This window comes from Rhinatrema bivittatum, chromosome 4 (genome assembly GCF_901001135.1).
Source record: "Rhinatrema bivittatum chromosome 4, aRhiBiv1.1, whole genome shotgun sequence".
In the NCBI taxonomy this organism is placed as follows: Eukaryota; Metazoa; Chordata; class Amphibia; order Gymnophiona; family Rhinatrematidae; genus Rhinatrema; species Rhinatrema bivittatum.
The window spans coordinates 46,762,737-46,779,887 of NC_042618.1; the positions used below are offsets into that span (position 1 = coordinate 46,762,737).

The window sequence follows — 17,151 nt, forward strand, 5'->3', positions numbered from 1 at the left end:
ATAGAATAGCATCCCATGATTAAAAACTCATATAAAGTTTTTAACAATTTCCATACAGTAATAACATATTTCAAAATAGTAGACACATTAATCACCCAATAATTAAACAAGAAGGGAAAAATCCCCCGCTTCTCATACCTGAAAACTTTTGATTACCAGTCACCCTGTGCTTGTGTGGATTGGTGGAGGTGGCACAAACCTTTTTTCTTTCACCCCGCCCCCCCCAGGCAGGCTCCCATTTACATACACACCCCCATCCCCTCCAGGCAAGCTCTCATTCCCATTCACTCACACACACCCACCCATCCCCTCCCCTCCAGACACCCACTCACTCTCTGTCTCACATACAAACCCATCCCCCACAGGCCTGCTGCCACTCACACACACACACACACACACACACACACACACACACACACACAATGCTTATCTGATAGTATAGCTATGTCTGATTTGTAGACTTTATATACTTCTGTTAAGATAAAGAGGTATCTTTATTAATACATAAATACATAAAGAGAGTTGGTTTTGAAATGCTTATTGATGATTCAGCTGATTTGAGTTTCTCTGCCTTAATAAAATTCTTAATTTGTTTTGTTAAATTGCTATCTCTGAATGACTATTGATTCCATCTAATTAAACATTTACAAGACTCTGACTTCCCTCTCAATCCCTGGGAGACTGTCTGGTGGGTTCTGTCCCTTGTTTCCTGAAGGAAGACTTAGCTAGAATAAGAGCAAATTTCTCTCCTAATCCTCACTCTTGGTTCCATCAGACGGTGACTTACTCCATAATATCGGAAACTCCATTAATACTATTGCCTCTTTAGTCACTAAAGCGGGAAAGTCACTATATAAAGAGCTACGGGTTAGATGCTTATCCCAGGCAGGCTCCCATTCACACACGCAACCTAGGCAGGGTTCAAAGAGTCCCTCTTACTTCTCTGCTGCTGCCACCCCCGGTGCCTTGCACCTTGGGGAAGGACAGGATTTGTTGCAGAGTTGTAGAAGTCTTTTTTGCGGCTCCTTGTGTGCCAGCCGGCCCCGCAGAACACAACACTCATGGTGTTAGCCGCATGGGCCTTTCTCTTCTACTGCCGGTGGGATGGGATCCACCAGTGTCTAAATGGGCCTCTCTCTTCTTCTGTTGCCGAGAGGAAAATAGTGCCTGTAGATTTTCAAATTTTACTTGCATTTATTGTTTGTTGAAAGTTTACTTGCCCAAAAGAGCAAGCGCAGAAGTCTGTTGGCATTGTACCCGTGGGATGTTTTCCAAGAGAAAGCATGTGTGTGTTTCTTTTTTGAAAATTAGGTACAGGGTTGCACCTGTGAACTTTGCACATGAGTGGGGGAGGTTGAAAATTTCCTGTGTTTCTCTCTGTCTCTTTGAGGAGATTTGGGTAGGTAGGGGAGGAGGAAAAGTAGACGAATTAGGAAACCGTTTTGAATGACGTGTGCTATTTGTTTGATACGTTATAATGGAATTATGTGATAGGATCGTTTTTATAGAGGAAAATTCTCAAAAGGCATTTCTGCAGGTAAAAGGTGCTTTGCCAGTAGAAATAGGGTAGGCAATTTTCAAAGACCCCCATATGTAGGGCCACTACAAATGTACGTTCCCTGTACATACCCAGATCAGTCCAGACCGTGGGTTGAGCCTCCTGTCCAGCAGATGGAGACAGACCAAAACTGAAAGGGTATCCTTTATCAGGACAGAGCCTACCATGCAACCCTTCAGTATTTGTCTGTCTCCAGCATATGTGACAGCTCACTGTGCGGTTCCCTGATCTTGGCTAGTTAGCCCTTTCCCGGTTGGGTACTTTTCTCCCCTCTTTACAGGATCAAGCAAGTACTTTTAATTTGTTCTGAGTTTAAAAAAAAAAGAAAGAATTGGCTCTGATTGGTTTTTTCTCCTCGCTCTTGCGGGGCCTAGGGGGGGGCTTGGCCCCTTGTGTTCCATAGCCTAGGCTCCTTTTCCCGGTGATCCTAATGTGGGGTGAAACTGGTGGTCCAGTCAATCCCCCCCCTTACCTGGCTGCCTTTTGCTCCGGGATGCTTCTTCCCTGGCAGTGCCCTCTGGGATGTGCATTCCCCTGTATCTCTGTTTCTGAAGTAAAAAACAAACAAAAAAAAAAAACCACAAGCCGGTCTGTTTTTTACTTCTGGGGCATTTTTTCATTTCTCTCTACTGGCAGCCAAGGTCTTGTTGAAAGAGGAGAGCGCAGGGTTTGTTCCTCTGCCTCCGCTCCTCCCGGCAGCGAAGTTACTTCAATCAGCTGATTTTTTTTCTTCAGATCGCTGCTCCTCTTCATGGAGTATGCCGCATTGCTTATGGTGAGCCCTCGACGCGTCTCTCGCGCGAGGGACTCTGTTCTTCATGTTTGCCGGGTGGGGAAGGTCCTTCCCCAGCAGGCTCGCAAAACAAGCCCGGGGTCGCTCCTCTCAACGCGGGAACAGCGGCCATCTTGGGTGTTTCAGCAGCTCCCGATTCAGGGCTGCTCAGAGCAGAGGAGTCGATTCTGTTGGGGTCTCCCCCCGATTTGAGCCCTGTACGGCCCCTGGATGTGGTCCTTGACCCCCCACCCCCCCCGGCAAGTCTAGGCCACGTTTTTCATCAGAATTTGTGCTTCTCATGCACAAATCCTATCTGGCCAGCTTGCAGGAGGAGGAGGACCCTTCACCAGGTCCCCTGCCGGCCAAACTTCCGCGGCTGGCCCCTCTGCTCGCTCCTGCGGCTCCGGATGCGCAGGGGTCTGTCCGGGTGTGGGAGGTGCCAGGGGCCTCTTCTCTCCTGGACCCTCCGACGCCTCTAATGACTCCGGATATGGACTTGGCTGGGACGCTCCCCACTTTGGAAAGGGATGACCCCCGGGTTCTCCGTTTATTTCAGAAGGAGGAATTGGAACCCCTCATTCCCTTTGTACTTCAGGAGTTAGGGATTGAGGGTCCCCCGGCAGATACTCTCTCACTGGTGCGCTGCCAGCGCACATGGTCCTGGTCCCAGCGGGACTCAGGGCTCCTGATTGTGCTTTTCCCTTCCATCCCATGCACAAGTTGCTGCTCCTCTGGGAATGGGAAGCTCCCGAGGTGGGGCACCGAAGCCCGCTTCCCAATGAGATTCGGTTGACCCATTCCTCCAATCTCAAACTAGGTGGTTGTCTCTCCCTGTTTTTTGAGGAATGGGTCAAAATCACATTGGACCAGTGGGTTCTCGAGATTATCCGAGACGGTTACACTTTAGAATTTTCTCGATCTGCTGGACCTCTAAGTAGTCTCTCCTTGCGGACGTCTGAAGCGGGATGTGGTGGACCAAACTCTTACCAGGCTCCTGAAGCTGGGCGCCATTGTCCCAGTTCTGGCGGAATAAATTGGCAACGGCCAGTATTCCATCTACTTCATCGTACCAAAGAAAGAAGGTGCCTTTCGCCCGATCTTGGACCTCAAAAGGGCCAACCGGGCTCTCAAGGTTGCCTGAGGGCGGTCATAGCAGCTGTTCATTCCGGCGAATACCTGGCCTCTCTTGACCTGACGGAGGCTTACTTTCACATCCCGATTTGCCAGGAGCACCAGAAGTATCTTCGCTTCCACGTCCTGGACCAGCATTTTCAGTTCCGGGTGCTGCCCTTCGGTCTAGCCACCCCGCCGCGTACCTTCACCAAGGTCATGGTGGTGGTGGCGGTTGCTCTCCGCCGGGAAGGAGTCCTGGTCCATCCTTACCTGGACTACTGCTCGTGAGGGCCAAGTTGGAGGTTCTCTGTCGGCAGGCTGTCGACCAGGTTCTAGCTCTCCTTACCTCTCTCGGGTGGATAGTCAACTTCCCCAAAAGCAATCCACGGCCTTCCCAGGTGTTGGAATTTCTTGGGGCACGCTTCGATACCCGGGTCGGCAAGGTGTTCCTACTCCGCGCTCGAGCTCTCAAGCTTATCGACCAGGTGTGCAACCTTATCTCGCTCCCGCTCCCGATGGCATGGGACTACCTCCAGGACCTGGGAACTATGGCCTTCACCATCGACCTCGTCCCCTGGGCTTTTGCTCATATGCGACCATTACAGAGAGCTTTGCTATCCCGCTGGCAGCCGGTGTCGGAACAGTTTCAAACGATTCTCCCGCTTTCGGCCTCTACCATTGCCGACATGCAGTGGTGACTATCGCTTCCACATCTTCTGAGGGGAATACCTCTTCAGACTCCACAGTGGATTATAGTCACTACGGATGCCAGTCTCTCTGGCTGGGGAGCAGTCTGCCAGTCTCAGACCATGCAGGGGTATTGGTCCCCAGTCCAATCCCACTGGCACATCAATCTTCTGGAGGCCCGGGCGGTTCAACTGGCTCTGCAAGTGTTTCTGCCCTTCTCCGCAGCAAGGCGGTGCGGGTCCTCTCCGACAATTCCACCACGGTAGCTTATCTCAACCGGCAGGGGGCACTCGAAGTCGTCTGGTGGCCCTGGAAGCCAGCCGGCTCCTTCCCTGGGCGGGAGCGTCATCTGGACTGTCTGGCAGCCTCCCACATAGCGGGTAAGGAGAATGTGCAAGCAGATTTCCTCAGTCGCCAGTGTCTCGATCCGGGAGAGTGGGAGCTCTCGGACGGAGCCATGGATTTGATCATCAGCAGGTGGGGTCCTCCTCACCTGGACCTCATGGCGACCTTGAGCAATGCCAATGCCAAAGCCAACAGGTTCTTCAGCCGTTGGAGGGAGCACTGTTCGGAGGGAGTGGATGCTCTAGCTCTCCCCTGGCCCTCAGATGTCCTCCTCTACGTGTTTCCTCAGTGGCTGCTTGTGGGAAAAGTTCTCCGAAGAATAGAACTTCACAAGGGGCCGGTTATCCTGGTAGCGCCCGAATGGCCCCGCAGACCGTGGTTCGCGGATCTGGTCAACCTGGTGGCGGACGGGCCTCTTTGTCTCGGCCATCTTCCTCGTCTGCTTCGGCAGGGTCCTGTATTTTTTGACCAGACGGATCGCTTTTGTCTAGCGGCCTGGCTTTTGAACGGAGACATCTGAGGCGTAAAGGCTATAAGGAGGAAGTCATCTCCACCCTCCTGCAGGCTCGTAAGCTGCCTACTTCTTTGGCTTATGTACGCGTTTGGAAAGCTTTTGAGAATGTCTTTTCTGAGTCGGGTGTTTCGGCGCGCTCAGCACTGGTTTCTGTGGTTCTTTCCTTTCTCCAGAAGGGTCTCTCCAAGGGTCTTTCCTTTAGTTCGTTGCACGTCCAAGTGTCTGCTCTCGGCTCTTTCCTCGGTCGAGTGGAAGGTCACACTTTGGCGTCTCACCCGGATGTTGTTCGGTTCTTGAAGGGCGCCAAGCATTTGAGGCCGCCCGTCCGTTCCACATGTCCGTCCTGGAGTCTCAATCTAGTCCTTCGGGCTCTCTGTGTGGCTCCGTTCGAACCTCTCCGTCGGGCTGCTCCAAAGGATCAAACGCTTAAGATGGTTTTCTTAGTTTCTATCTGTTCCGCTCGTTGGGTTTCGGAGATTCAAGCGTTGTCCTGTCGGGAGCCCTTTCTACGTTTTTCTGATTCGGGAGTCTCTCTCAAAACTCTTCCTTCCTTCTTGCCAAAGGTCGTTTCTTCCTTCCATGTCAATCAGTCGGTGGTGCTTCCCCCTGTTCTCTCAGGAGGACGTCGCGGGTCCCGTTGGGGGCGATCTTTGCCGGCTTGATGTGAAACGCGTGTTAATATGGTACCTCCAGGCCACCAGTGAGTTTCGGATCTCCGATCATCTTTTTGTTCTCTGGAGTGGTCCCAATAGGGGCAAGCAGGCTTCTAAGACTACTATTGCTCGGTGGTTGAAGGAGGCGATTTCCTCGGCCTATCTTTGCCAAGGCCGGACGGTTCCTGGAGGCTTGAAGGCTCATTCTTTGCGTTCTCAGGCTACTTCGTGGGCGGAGAGACAATCTGTCTCTCCACAAGAAATCTACAGGGTCACTACATGGACATCCCTGCATACCTTTGCTCGACATTACCATCTTGATGTGCAAGCACCGGTTTTTGGATCTTTTGGTCGGCAGGTGCTTTGAGCAGGACTGTCTCGGTCCCACCCGGTTTAGAGAAGCTTTGGTACATCCCACGGTCTGGATTGATCTGGGTATATACAGGGAAAGGAAAATTTGTTCTTACCTGTTAATTTTCGTTCCTGTAGTACCGCGGATCAGTCCAGACGCCCTTCCCTGTTTGTTCCTTTTCTGCCGTCCACTCGAAGCTTTTCCTACAGGTCTCTGGATGAATGTCACCTATCATTATCTTAAGGACACCGGAAGCATCTGTGTTGATGATCAAGGATATGCAAGAGCACTGTTCTACAGAGTCCATTCCTTGTTGGTAATTGTTTAGTTTGTTACTCATTTGAGTCTTGATTACTTGCTTGATCTTTATTCTTGGTTATCTTGGTTCTTCTCTGCTTTGACAATGGTTATACTGAAGGGCTGCAGGGTAGGCTCTGTCCTGATATAGGATACCCTTTCAGTTTTGGTATGTCTCCATCTGCTGGACAGGAGGCTCAACCCACGGTCTGGACTGATCCACGGTACTACAGGAACGAAAATTAACAGGTAAGAACTAATTTTCCTTTTCCCCACAGATAGGGAAGGCATTCTTGGAGGTGGTGGCGTCTGGGTGGAGTTAGCACTTGCACACATACTTTTTAATTTTTTAAAAACACACACACAAATTTCTGAGGTAAAGGTGCCTGAAAAAAATAGCAGCTGCAGGTCTGGTCTGTGTGTGTACTTTTTCCAACTCAGGTTTTAAAGGGGTTGTTTTCCTTTTGAAAATTGTCATAAAGAGTTCTGGTAAAAAAAATACTTGTAGGCTTTACACTTTTGCAGATGGTTTGAAAGTTGCTTCACTTGTGTACAATGCAAAGCCAGACATAATATGCTTAAACTTGTTTCACCATTGCTTTTTTTTTTTCTTTTTAAAGATTGTCTAGTTTAGCTGAATACATTGAATCGTTTTCAGCAGCCCTTTTTCAGAAATGTCAGCACACAGGATCATATATAGAAAATCCAATTAGTGGCCTGGATGATTAGCAGAGCAAACTGGCCACATGCAGGCTGAATAAATGTTTAATAATTGTATTTTATTTATAAATTTTTATAAACCGCAAATTGAAAATATGATGTTCTAAGCGGTATACATGATTATATAAATATCAGTAGATGGAGATATTTGTTTATGATTCTCTGTTATTTCCAGTTGGTACAGGTCACAAAATGATTCCTGGGGAAGCAGAGACCATTCTACCGTCAAGGACAAGACGACTTCTACCCCAGCTGCCACCAAATGACAAGTCAGAAAGTCCAGTCCCTACTGTTTTAATTAGCCAAGAATCCTATTCCGATGCTGCTGAAAAAAGCATGATAAGGCAACGTGAGAAAGAGACTTACGCTGATCCTACTGGTCAGTTACTGGTACAAGAAGATTTGGACCCTGACAGCCTGAGTGATGCCAGCAAGTCTGATGATGGCTTGGGTATAGAGAAAGTCGGGCAGCACAAAGAAAGTTCTATTGTACCCGAGCAAGAATGGCGGGCAAGGAAAGATCTAGAACCAGATAGGCGACTGCATGACGTTCAGGAGGCATCAAAAAATGCAAGTAAACCAAAATCCACGTCTTTCTATGTCGGGAAAGAAAATGATGAGACGGGAAGTTCCTTCAAGGAATCTTTCAGCTTATTGCGTACCCAAGAGAACAAAGAGTACAAGAACCAGGAGTTTCAGGTAAAATCAGCTAGTGGAAGACAGTCTGCCCAGGACATAGACACTGCTTTCCTTGGCAATACGGAAAAAGCAATCAGTTCTCTTCAGGGTCTCCCTCGTGATAGAGGAAGCATTACTCCAAAAGAACCTTCATCGTTTGTCAGACAGGAAAGCTTTACCAAAGACAAATCCAGCAGCAGTGTTTCTCACCATAAACTTCCGCATATTTCAAGCCATCCTTTGCTCAGAGATTTAGATGTTGCCAAGTCAAATCACATGGACTACAGTCATGAGACGCACCTCTTTCTGAAGGACACGGAAACTGCTTTGGCGGCACTGGAAGCCAAAATACTGTCTCAGGCCCCTCACCTTGATCCTTCAGAAAATATCTCATGCCCCCAAGACGACTCCTTATCGGGGGACTCCGATGTGGACACAGCAAGTTCCGTCAGCATGGTGAGTAGTAAGAACATCCCAAGCCATGCTCACAAATGCAGACTTGTCCGCAATCTACAGAAAGAAAAATCCTCCTCCACACCTTCTATACAAGACCAGTATGGCCAACCGAGTGCGCGTGATCGCCTGTCGGAGAAACGTAAGACACTTCCTTCTGAAGCAGGGAGCAGAGCCGATGCCACCAAGCGCTTCCAGCTTAAACGGAGCACTGGACCACGTGGATCTTTGGATTTTACAGATGATGAAAGAAGTTCCAGTCTTCCTTATTTACCAGTTGCAGAAACGGCCTCTTCAGACTATGAGCAGTCCGCTCCAAGGCCTCTTTCAAGAAGGAAGCTCTTTACTCAGTCCACAAAAGACTATGCCAGAAATGCATCGAATGCGGAGAAGGTTCAGCAAGCTCTGACCAGGTCCAATAGTCTATCAACGCCGAGGCCCACAAGAGCCTCAAAATTGCGCCGTGCACGTTTAGGAGAGGCCTCTGATAACGAATGTGCAGATCCAGAAAAGGTAACATTGAACTCTGAAGGTTCAACTGGAAACTCCTCATCTTCTAAACAGCCTGTTGAGGTTAAAAAGCTATCGAGGCTTGACATCCTTGCCATGCCAAGAAAAAGGACTGGTTCCTTTACTGTGCCAAGTGACTCTGAAACTGCATCCTCCAGGACAGGCTTTTCTGTGCGCAGTGTGGAGACCAGCTACTCAAATCGGAAGCCACTCATGCCTGAGGTGAAATCCACAATCCGAAAACCGATGACGTCCACTCCCAAGCAGCCGCTCAGCAGAGCACGTCCTGGTAGTATCAAATATTCCTCCTCTTCAAGTAAGTGTTACTTCAGGAATAACATTTTTTTACTTGCAGTTGTAAATGGTGTAAACAAGTGGTTTGTGTGTGTGCACCTGTGTATTCAGTTTTCATATTTAACAGATTAAGTATGATACTTGTTGGTGTTGCATACAGTACCTGAATGTAATCTGCTTTGAAGTGCCTGAAATGTGGAATAGAAATCAAATAATAAAATGTTTAGATTCTTCTGAGTATAAAGACCTGGAAAATATCTATTGCTGACACTGTGTCTTTATAAACATGGAATAGCACAATAGCTGAAGGTGTTAAGGAGTGGTGTGTGTATCTAGTGAGACACTTCCTTCTGAAGAAGGGAACAGAGCCGATGCCACCAAGTGCTCTGAATTCTGTGTCCAACTTGTACACTCTGACTTCAGCCAACATTTTCAAAGCAGAATAATGCACATAAGTTTGCTTTGAAAACGCTCAAGTAACTGGCCTGGTACGTGCACAGATTACCTTGCACAAAGTTACACCTGCTTTTCCCAAGGCCTAACTTGTGCAGTGTCACTTATGCACATCAAAAAATGTGTGCACAAGTCTCAAGTCTGCCCCCACTGGAATGCCTCTTCCCAGTGCATGGAAAAAATACACGTGAAACCAGATTATGTACGTACTTTTACGCACGCTGAGCCCTGGTCAATTTTAGAGCAGATGTTTATGCACATAAGCCTCCGTTTTATGTGCATGCTTTGGAAATTACCCTTGTATGCATGCTTTCAGTTCAGTCTAAGCAGTTGGTGTTGATATGGTGGACTGTGTTTTCTGCCTTTGACAAACACGGCACCCTGTGGTACTGACCGTCGAAAATTATAAATACTGGTCTGCCATGGCATGGATTTGCATGTGACATGGCATTTGCGAAGTAAATGTGTGTGCGTGTGTTGCACGTGCAGTGTGAAAATGCGTGCTTTAAATCTGAATGGCCCCCTGCTGAGTTTGAGATCATCCATGTGGCGTGCCATCCCCTTCCAGGCTTGCGTGCTGCCTGGATATACGGGCACAGATATTTGAGTTTCTTACAGAGGAGTCCCACTTAGAGTGTGAGTTCATCCAGCAGCAGCCGCCCTAATATAAAACAGATAAGTTGTGCTTATCTTTTTTCAGACTTTATAAGCAATGCATTATAGAGTTTTGTTCTGTTTCCCCCAGATAGTGATGGGCACCATTTCATTTTAAAGTCTTTTACATGCATTTTGAAGGTTTTAATGCTGGTCATGAAGGGACAAGTAGTCGCCTACTCGGTCGAGAAGGAAGGCAGTTTGAAGTCACTGAAAGAAAAGTGGTGGTTATACGGAGAGTGGTTGTTCAGGCAACTCTAATCCATTATTAAACATTTTTCAAATTGTTGGGTGAGCCTCTAGAGGTTAGTGTATTGTCGGCTTTGTATTCTGATTTATTAGGATTGTAATTAATAGGTGCAGATGGAGAGATTTGTGTGAATCACTGCCTTGCATTGGGGGAAGGGAGGGCAGTTAAGGAGAAATTTTTTCTCTGTTGGACAAATGCCTTCAGCTCCAGTGTTCTTCTGGTTTTGTTTTGTTTTTGGCTGCTTTTTGGATTTCTGAAACAAATGGTTTTCGCAATAAGGGTAAATCAGACATGAATGTTGTGAACTGTTGTCGTCAGTCGCTCTACAGCTATGTTAATCTTTTTATTGTCCTTGAATATATATTCACAGAAAATAGAATTACAAAGCTCGGCAAACAACAGCATGTACGTAACCTGGTTTAACTGCATAACTGAGCCATGCTGTGCCTTTTGCTTCTTAACAACCCTTCCCACCTCCCAGCACCCCAACAGTTTCTAGCAAAACAGTGTGATCCTCACTGGTTTACCTGTGAGGTAAACCTGTGTTATTTCTACAAAGCAGTGGTTCCCAAACCTGGCCTGGAGGACTCTCAGCCAGTTGGGATTTCAGGATATCCACAATAAATATGCATAAGAGAAATTTGCATGCACTGCCTCTATAGCATGCACATTTTATCTTGTGCGTATTCATTGTAGATATCCTGAAAACCTCACTGGATTGGGGGTCCAGGTTTAGGAACCTCTGCTATAAGGTAATGATGTAAAGGTCTGTTAAACTGTCTTGTTTTCTTTTAATGGCTCATATAATTATTCCTATAGATTTCCATATTCAGCAGCTGTGTGGCTCAGCTAATTAGCCCCACAAGTTTATCTGGATAAACCTATACGGCCAATTAATGCTATATGTTCAGTGGCGCAGCCACATCACTGAATATGCCTGGCAGACTTTAGGACAGGCCAACCAGAGTTAGCGAAATAAGTCATTTGACTAACTCTGAATATCAGTTAGCCAGATAACTTATCTGACTAACTCAGAGAACATGCATAACTTATTATCCAGCTAGAATTTAGCTGGGTAAGTGCCCAAATTTTCATTTCGCCCGGTAACTTCTCCAGCAAAGTGTTTTTGATTATGGACCTCACAGTGTTTCTTTGTCATCATACTTACCTGCAGTCAGATTTTTCAGAGTAACCAATGAATATTGAAGCAGGGGTTGATCAGGAAACGCTAGCAAACCCTGTAAATCTAGGAAATGACAGCATAGATGAGAGATGTCCCTTTCCATCTGGTGCAGTGGAGTGGAATTTATATTATGGCTTTGTGTTGGTAGAGCATGATAACGTCTTTCAAACCCAGTTCCCTGTACATACCCGGATCAGTCCAGACTCCTGGGTTTTGCCTCCCCTCCAGCAGATGGAGACAGAGAAGTTTGAACGGACTCTGCCTTATTACCCTGAGGTGCCACCTAGAGTCTGTCAGTATTTTTCTGTCTCCAGCAGATGGTGGAGGTGCAAATCTCTTCAGTCTGGATTAGCTAGAATTGGTTTATAGCTTAGATTGGTTCTTAGGACTTAGGTTAGTTTTTAGGTCTTAGCAGGAAAAAAAAGAAAAAAAAAAGCTGAGATACTTTAAGCCTCCCAGGGGGTAGTCAGGTCCTGGTGGGACCATCTCCCCTGGTAATAGAGGCTGAGGAGCAGAGGGTTGAGAACCAAGTAACCTGCCCTTGGCGGCAACGGAGGGTGATACCGGTGAGCCTGGTTCACTCACCCTCAGAGGGGGGAACAGCGCTTCTGTTTTGTTTTACAAAAAAAAGAAAAAGCTGACAGGACGAACGAGGTAATTTTTTAAATTACTTTCACGGCCCAGCGTTCTCTTCGTTCCCCTCCCCCCCCCCCCCCCCCCCCCCACCTCTCAGCTTGCTCTGCAACCACTGAGTTCCCGCTTTAAATTTAGTCCGTTTATCATGCCGCGTGGTGCGGCCTGCTCGGCGTGTGGGAGCGCGCGCGGGTGGCTCTCAAGGGCCGGTATTTGCTCGGACTGCATCTCCGGAGGGGAGGGCACCTCGGGGAGGGCAGTGACTGATCTTCCCGCGACGGCGGTTCCCGGGTGCACCGAGAGCCTGGGAGGCTCGATAATCAGTGTCAGACCTGTTCCTGCTTAGCGCGGGAACGGAAGCCATCTTAAAAACTTTCAGGGCACAAGAGCAAGCAGCCTTAAGGGAAGGGAATTCCCCACCACCACTTTTGCTGGGGCCTCCCGGGGGTGGGGGGGGGGGATTTGCAGGCGGATCAAGAGCACTTGTCAGGAGATGGCCTTGGGGGGGGCCTCTGATGATTCTTCTTTGTCGTTCTCCTCCAAATTTGTTTTGCTGCTCCACAAGGCCTTTAAGGCTCGGAAAGCAGCTAGAAAGCATGGTAGCAGAGTCCCTCGTTCAGCTCCAGTGCCCTCGGAGGCAAGGACACCATCTTAACCCATAAACACCCCAAGTCCCCACTGGGGATGGGATCCACAAAGTCCAAACGGCCTCTCAGATCTGTTTCTTGTCTGGTGGACAGTTCGTCTTACGAGCATTCAGATGGGGTGGAGACCCATCCGCAGGATACTCAGGGACCTGATGTGGATCAGGATAGCCAGCTCCAGTCTACAAGCAAGCTGGCACACCAATGGTTGAAGGTGATGACCCAAAGGTGGTACGCTTATTCCGGAAGGATGAATTGGGACCCCTCATCCCAGCTATTCTGGAAGAGTTGGGGATTGAGGTCCTTCAGGAAGATTCACGGCTGAGCGCTGTGGACCTGGTAATAGTCACACTCAGGGGTCCAGCTCGGTCTTTTCCCTTCCATATGTCCGTTACTAACCTATTATTTCGCGAGTGGGACACTCCGGACTTGGGCTTGAAAGTCAGCCGAGCTATGGACAAATTGTACCCACTGCCAGAGGAAGCTTTGGACCTCCTCAAAGTGCCCAAAATGGATGCGGCTGTTTCCGCAGTGACAAATAAGACCACCATCCCGGTGACCGGAGCCACAGCCCTTAAGGATTTGCAGGATCACAAATTGGAGTTGCAGCTTAAGAAGATTTTTGAAGTCTTGGTTCTCTGTGTCCGTGCCACCGTGTGCAGTAGTTTTGCACTGAGAGCCAGCCTCCGCTGGGTGCAGCACTTGCAATCGGCAGCATCCCTTTCTGATGCAGATGCTGTTCAGGCCGGTCGGCTGGAGGCCATGGTCGCTTACAGTGCAGATGCGCTTTATGATCTCCTTCGTACTTCGGGCAGGACTATGGTTTCGGCAGTCTTGGCCCGTAGACTCCTATGGTTCAGGAACTGGTCCTCGGATGTTTCTTCAAAAGCCTAGCTGGGATCCTTGCCATTTAAGGGAAAGCTGCTCTTCGGCCAGCAATTGGAGGACATGATTAAGTTTCTGGGAGAGAACAAAGTCCTTAAGTTAACGGAGGATAGGCCTAGGACAAGGGGATCCTTTCCCCAGCATTCGATGTTCCGGGGGAATTGCTGTTTTCGATCTTCCCGATCTTCCAGGTCCTCGTCTCGTCAGGGTTCTAGCCCGCAACACTTCTGAAATCAGTCCTTTCGAGGCCGACATCCTGGGAGAGACGGACCCCCACAGGCACATGAGGGTCTCAAGTCCGCACAATGAAGCGATGCCGGTTCACTCCACCATACCAAAGATAGGGGGTAGGCTGTCCCTTTTTCTAGGGAGTGGACCAGTTTGACCTCCAATCAGTGGGTCCTAAATATAATAGAACACGGCTACGCTTTAGATTTTGCTCGGCCGCTCCAGGAGCGATTTCTGGTTTCCCCGTGCTCTTTTATAAGCAAAAACGTCTGGCTGTGCACGACACTCTAAGACAACTGCAGGACTTGGGTGCCATAGTACCAATACCCGCAGGACAGCTCAGGCGCGGTCGCTACTCCATTTACTTCATGGTACCCAAAAATGAAGGCACTTTCCGACCCATCCTCGACTTAAAGAGAGTCAATCAGACTCTAAGGGTGCCTCGATTTTGCATGGAAACTCTTTCAGGCCGATACAGTACAGTGCGCTCCGGTGGAGCGCACTGTACTGTATCCGGTGGAGCACACTGTTAACCCGCATTTGGACGCGCGTTTTCGACGCGCTAGCTTTACCCCTTATTCAGTAAGGGGTAATAGCGTGTCGAAAACGTGCGTCCAACACCCCCGAGACTTAATAGCGCCCGCAACATGCAAATGCATGTTGCTGGCCCTATTAGTCATTCCCGCGCGATACAGTAAGTAAAATGTGCAGCCAAGCCGCACAGTTTACTTTAAGAAATTAGCACCTACCCAAAGGTAGGCATTAATTTCTGCTGGCACCGGGGAAGTGCACAGAAAAGCAGTAAAAACTGCTTTTCTGTGCACCCTCCAACTTAATATCATGGTGATATTAAGTTGGAGGTCCCAAAAGTAAAAAAAAAAAAAAAATTTAAAATCAGCTCGCGGGTTGAAAACTGGACACCCAATTTTGCTGGCGTCTGGTTTCCGAACCTATGGCTGTCAGAGGGTTTGAGAACCGACGCCGGCAAAATTGAGCGTCTGCTGTCAAACCCACTGACAGCCACCGCTCCTGTCCAAAAAGAAGCGCTCGGGATGCGCTAGTGTCCCTAGCGCCTCTTTTTACCGCAGGCTCTAATTTAAATATTTTGTTTTACTGTATCGCCCGCTCTCCCGCGAACTTTACTGCATCGGCCTGTTTGTTCTGTGATAGCGTCCGTTCACAGGGGAGAGCTCTTGGCATCTCTAGACCTGACCGAGGCGTAGTTGCACATATCCATTCGCCCCAACCATCAAACGTTTCTGCGGTTCGCTATCCTCGGGCATCACTTTCAATCTGGCAACGGCGCCCAGGGTATTCACCAAACTAATGATGGTTGTAGCAGCGGCTCTCCGAAGAGAGGGTATCCTAGTGCATCCTTATCTGGATGATTGGCGGATTTGAGCGAAGTCTGAGGACCTTTGCCGGAAAGTGGTACATTGGGTCCTACAGCTGTTGAGCTCGCTGGGCTGGGTTGTCAATCCGGACAAGAGTCATCTAGTTCCTTCCCAGTCCTTGGAATTTTTGGGTGCTCGGTTCGACACCCTCTTGGGCAAGGTTTTCCTTACCGAGGAGAGACTTACCAAGGTGCAAACTCAGGTGGAGACTTTGCATTCCATGCCTCGTCCCGGAGTCTGGCATTATTTACAGGTCCTTGGTTCAATGGCTTCCATTCTCGATCTTGTCCCATGGGCCTTTGCGCATATGAGGCCTCTTCAGTCAGTATTACTCTCCTGTTGGAATCCGCTCTCTGAACAATATCAATCGTCTATATCAATCATCCTATATCAATCGTCAAGGCGGAACCAAGAGTCAACCAGTGGCAATGGAGACCCAGCTCTTGATCAGCTGGGCGGAACAGCACCTGCACAAGATAGCAGCCTCTCACATAGCCGGAGTGGACAATGTGCAAGCCAATTTTCTCAGCCGCCACCAGCTGGACCCGGGGGAGTGGGAACTCTCCGAAGAGGCCTTTTGTCTTATATGCGACTACTGGACCACGCCCTCCATGGACTTAATGGTGAGATATCGCAATGCCAAGGTCCCCGATTCTTCAGTCGATACGGGAACCAGGAGCGGAGGGCATGGATGCTCTGGTCCTTCCCTGGCCGAAGAACATTCTGTTTACGTATTTCCGCCTTGGCCATTGGTTGGGAAGGTTCTGCGACACATCAAAGCTCATCCGGGTGAAGTAGTACTAGTTGCGCCAGAGTGGCTGCGACGCCCATGGTTTACGGACCTCTGAGGTTCCATCCATCTCCGAATCTTCTGCTTCAAGGCCCCATTTGTTTACAAGAGGAAAATTGCTTCTGTCTAGTGGCATGGCTTTTGAAAGGAGGAAATTAAGGGGCAAGGGTTACTCGGAGGCAGTGATTGCCATGCTCTTACAATCCCACAATCCTTCTTCCTCCATGGCGTACGTCAGAGTTTGGGGTATTTTTGAGGCCTGGTGTCTGGACCACGAGGTGGAGCCATCCAGGGCTTCGCTTGCGGATGTTTTGGCCTTTTTGCAGGCAGGGCTAGCTAAGGGGTTGGCCTTTAATTCCCTAAGAGTCCAGGTGGCGGCCCTTGGTTGTTTTCGAGGTAAGGTGCACAGCGTTGCCCTAGCATCCCATCCTGATGTGGCTCGTTTTTTGCATGGGGCCAAACATCTGCGTCCTCCGGTTCTGAATCCCTGTTCCTCGTGGAAACTGAATCTGGTCCTCCGTGCTCTTTGTAATGCACCTTTCGAGCCATTGAAGCAAGCGACTCTGAAGGATCTGACATTGAAAGTGGTCTTCTTAGTGGCTATCTCCTCAGCAAGGCGTATATCGGAGCTTCAGTCCTAATCTTGCAGGGAGACCTTCCTACGGATTACAGAGGCAGGGGTCTCCTTGTGGACAGTTCCCTCCTTTCTCCCGAAAGTGCTGTCCTCTTTTCATTTGAATCAGTCTGTGGAGCTCCCTTCCTTTGCAGACCTGGATTCTTCTACTCCCAAGTCTACGGATCTGAGGAAATTGGATGTGAATAAAGCGTTCTTGCGTTACTTATTCATTTATGTATTTATTTTGAATTTTTATACACCGACATTCCTGTAAAGTATACAGATCATACCGGTTTACAGTGTAACATAACTGTCGCGAGTGGCGATTACATAGAACATAAAGCGTTAGAACAAAGAACATTTTTTTACATAAAATATTAGAGCATCAGAACAAAGGGAATATTGGGAGAATGCAAGGAACAGATGGAAACCATATAAACTGAATGTGAGGTAACTATAAGATGTTAATGCC

General features: G+C 48.5%; 1 protein-coding gene across 4 annotated transcripts in view; it reads left to right on the plus strand.

Moving 5' to 3' along the window:
* CEP170B (centrosomal protein 170B) overlaps positions 1 to 17,151 on the plus strand; it is a 139,359-nt gene that overhangs the window by 76,387 nt on the left and 45,821 nt on the right. For all 4 annotated transcript variants that reach the window (XM_029598077.1, XM_029598080.1, XM_029598078.1 and 1 more), the window contains exon 12: positions 7,190 to 8,971. In XM_029598077.1, coding sequence (XP_029453937.1) covers positions 7,190 to 8,971 — 1,782 coding nt within the window. The remainder of the gene's footprint in view (positions 1 to 7,189; positions 8,972 to 17,151) is intronic.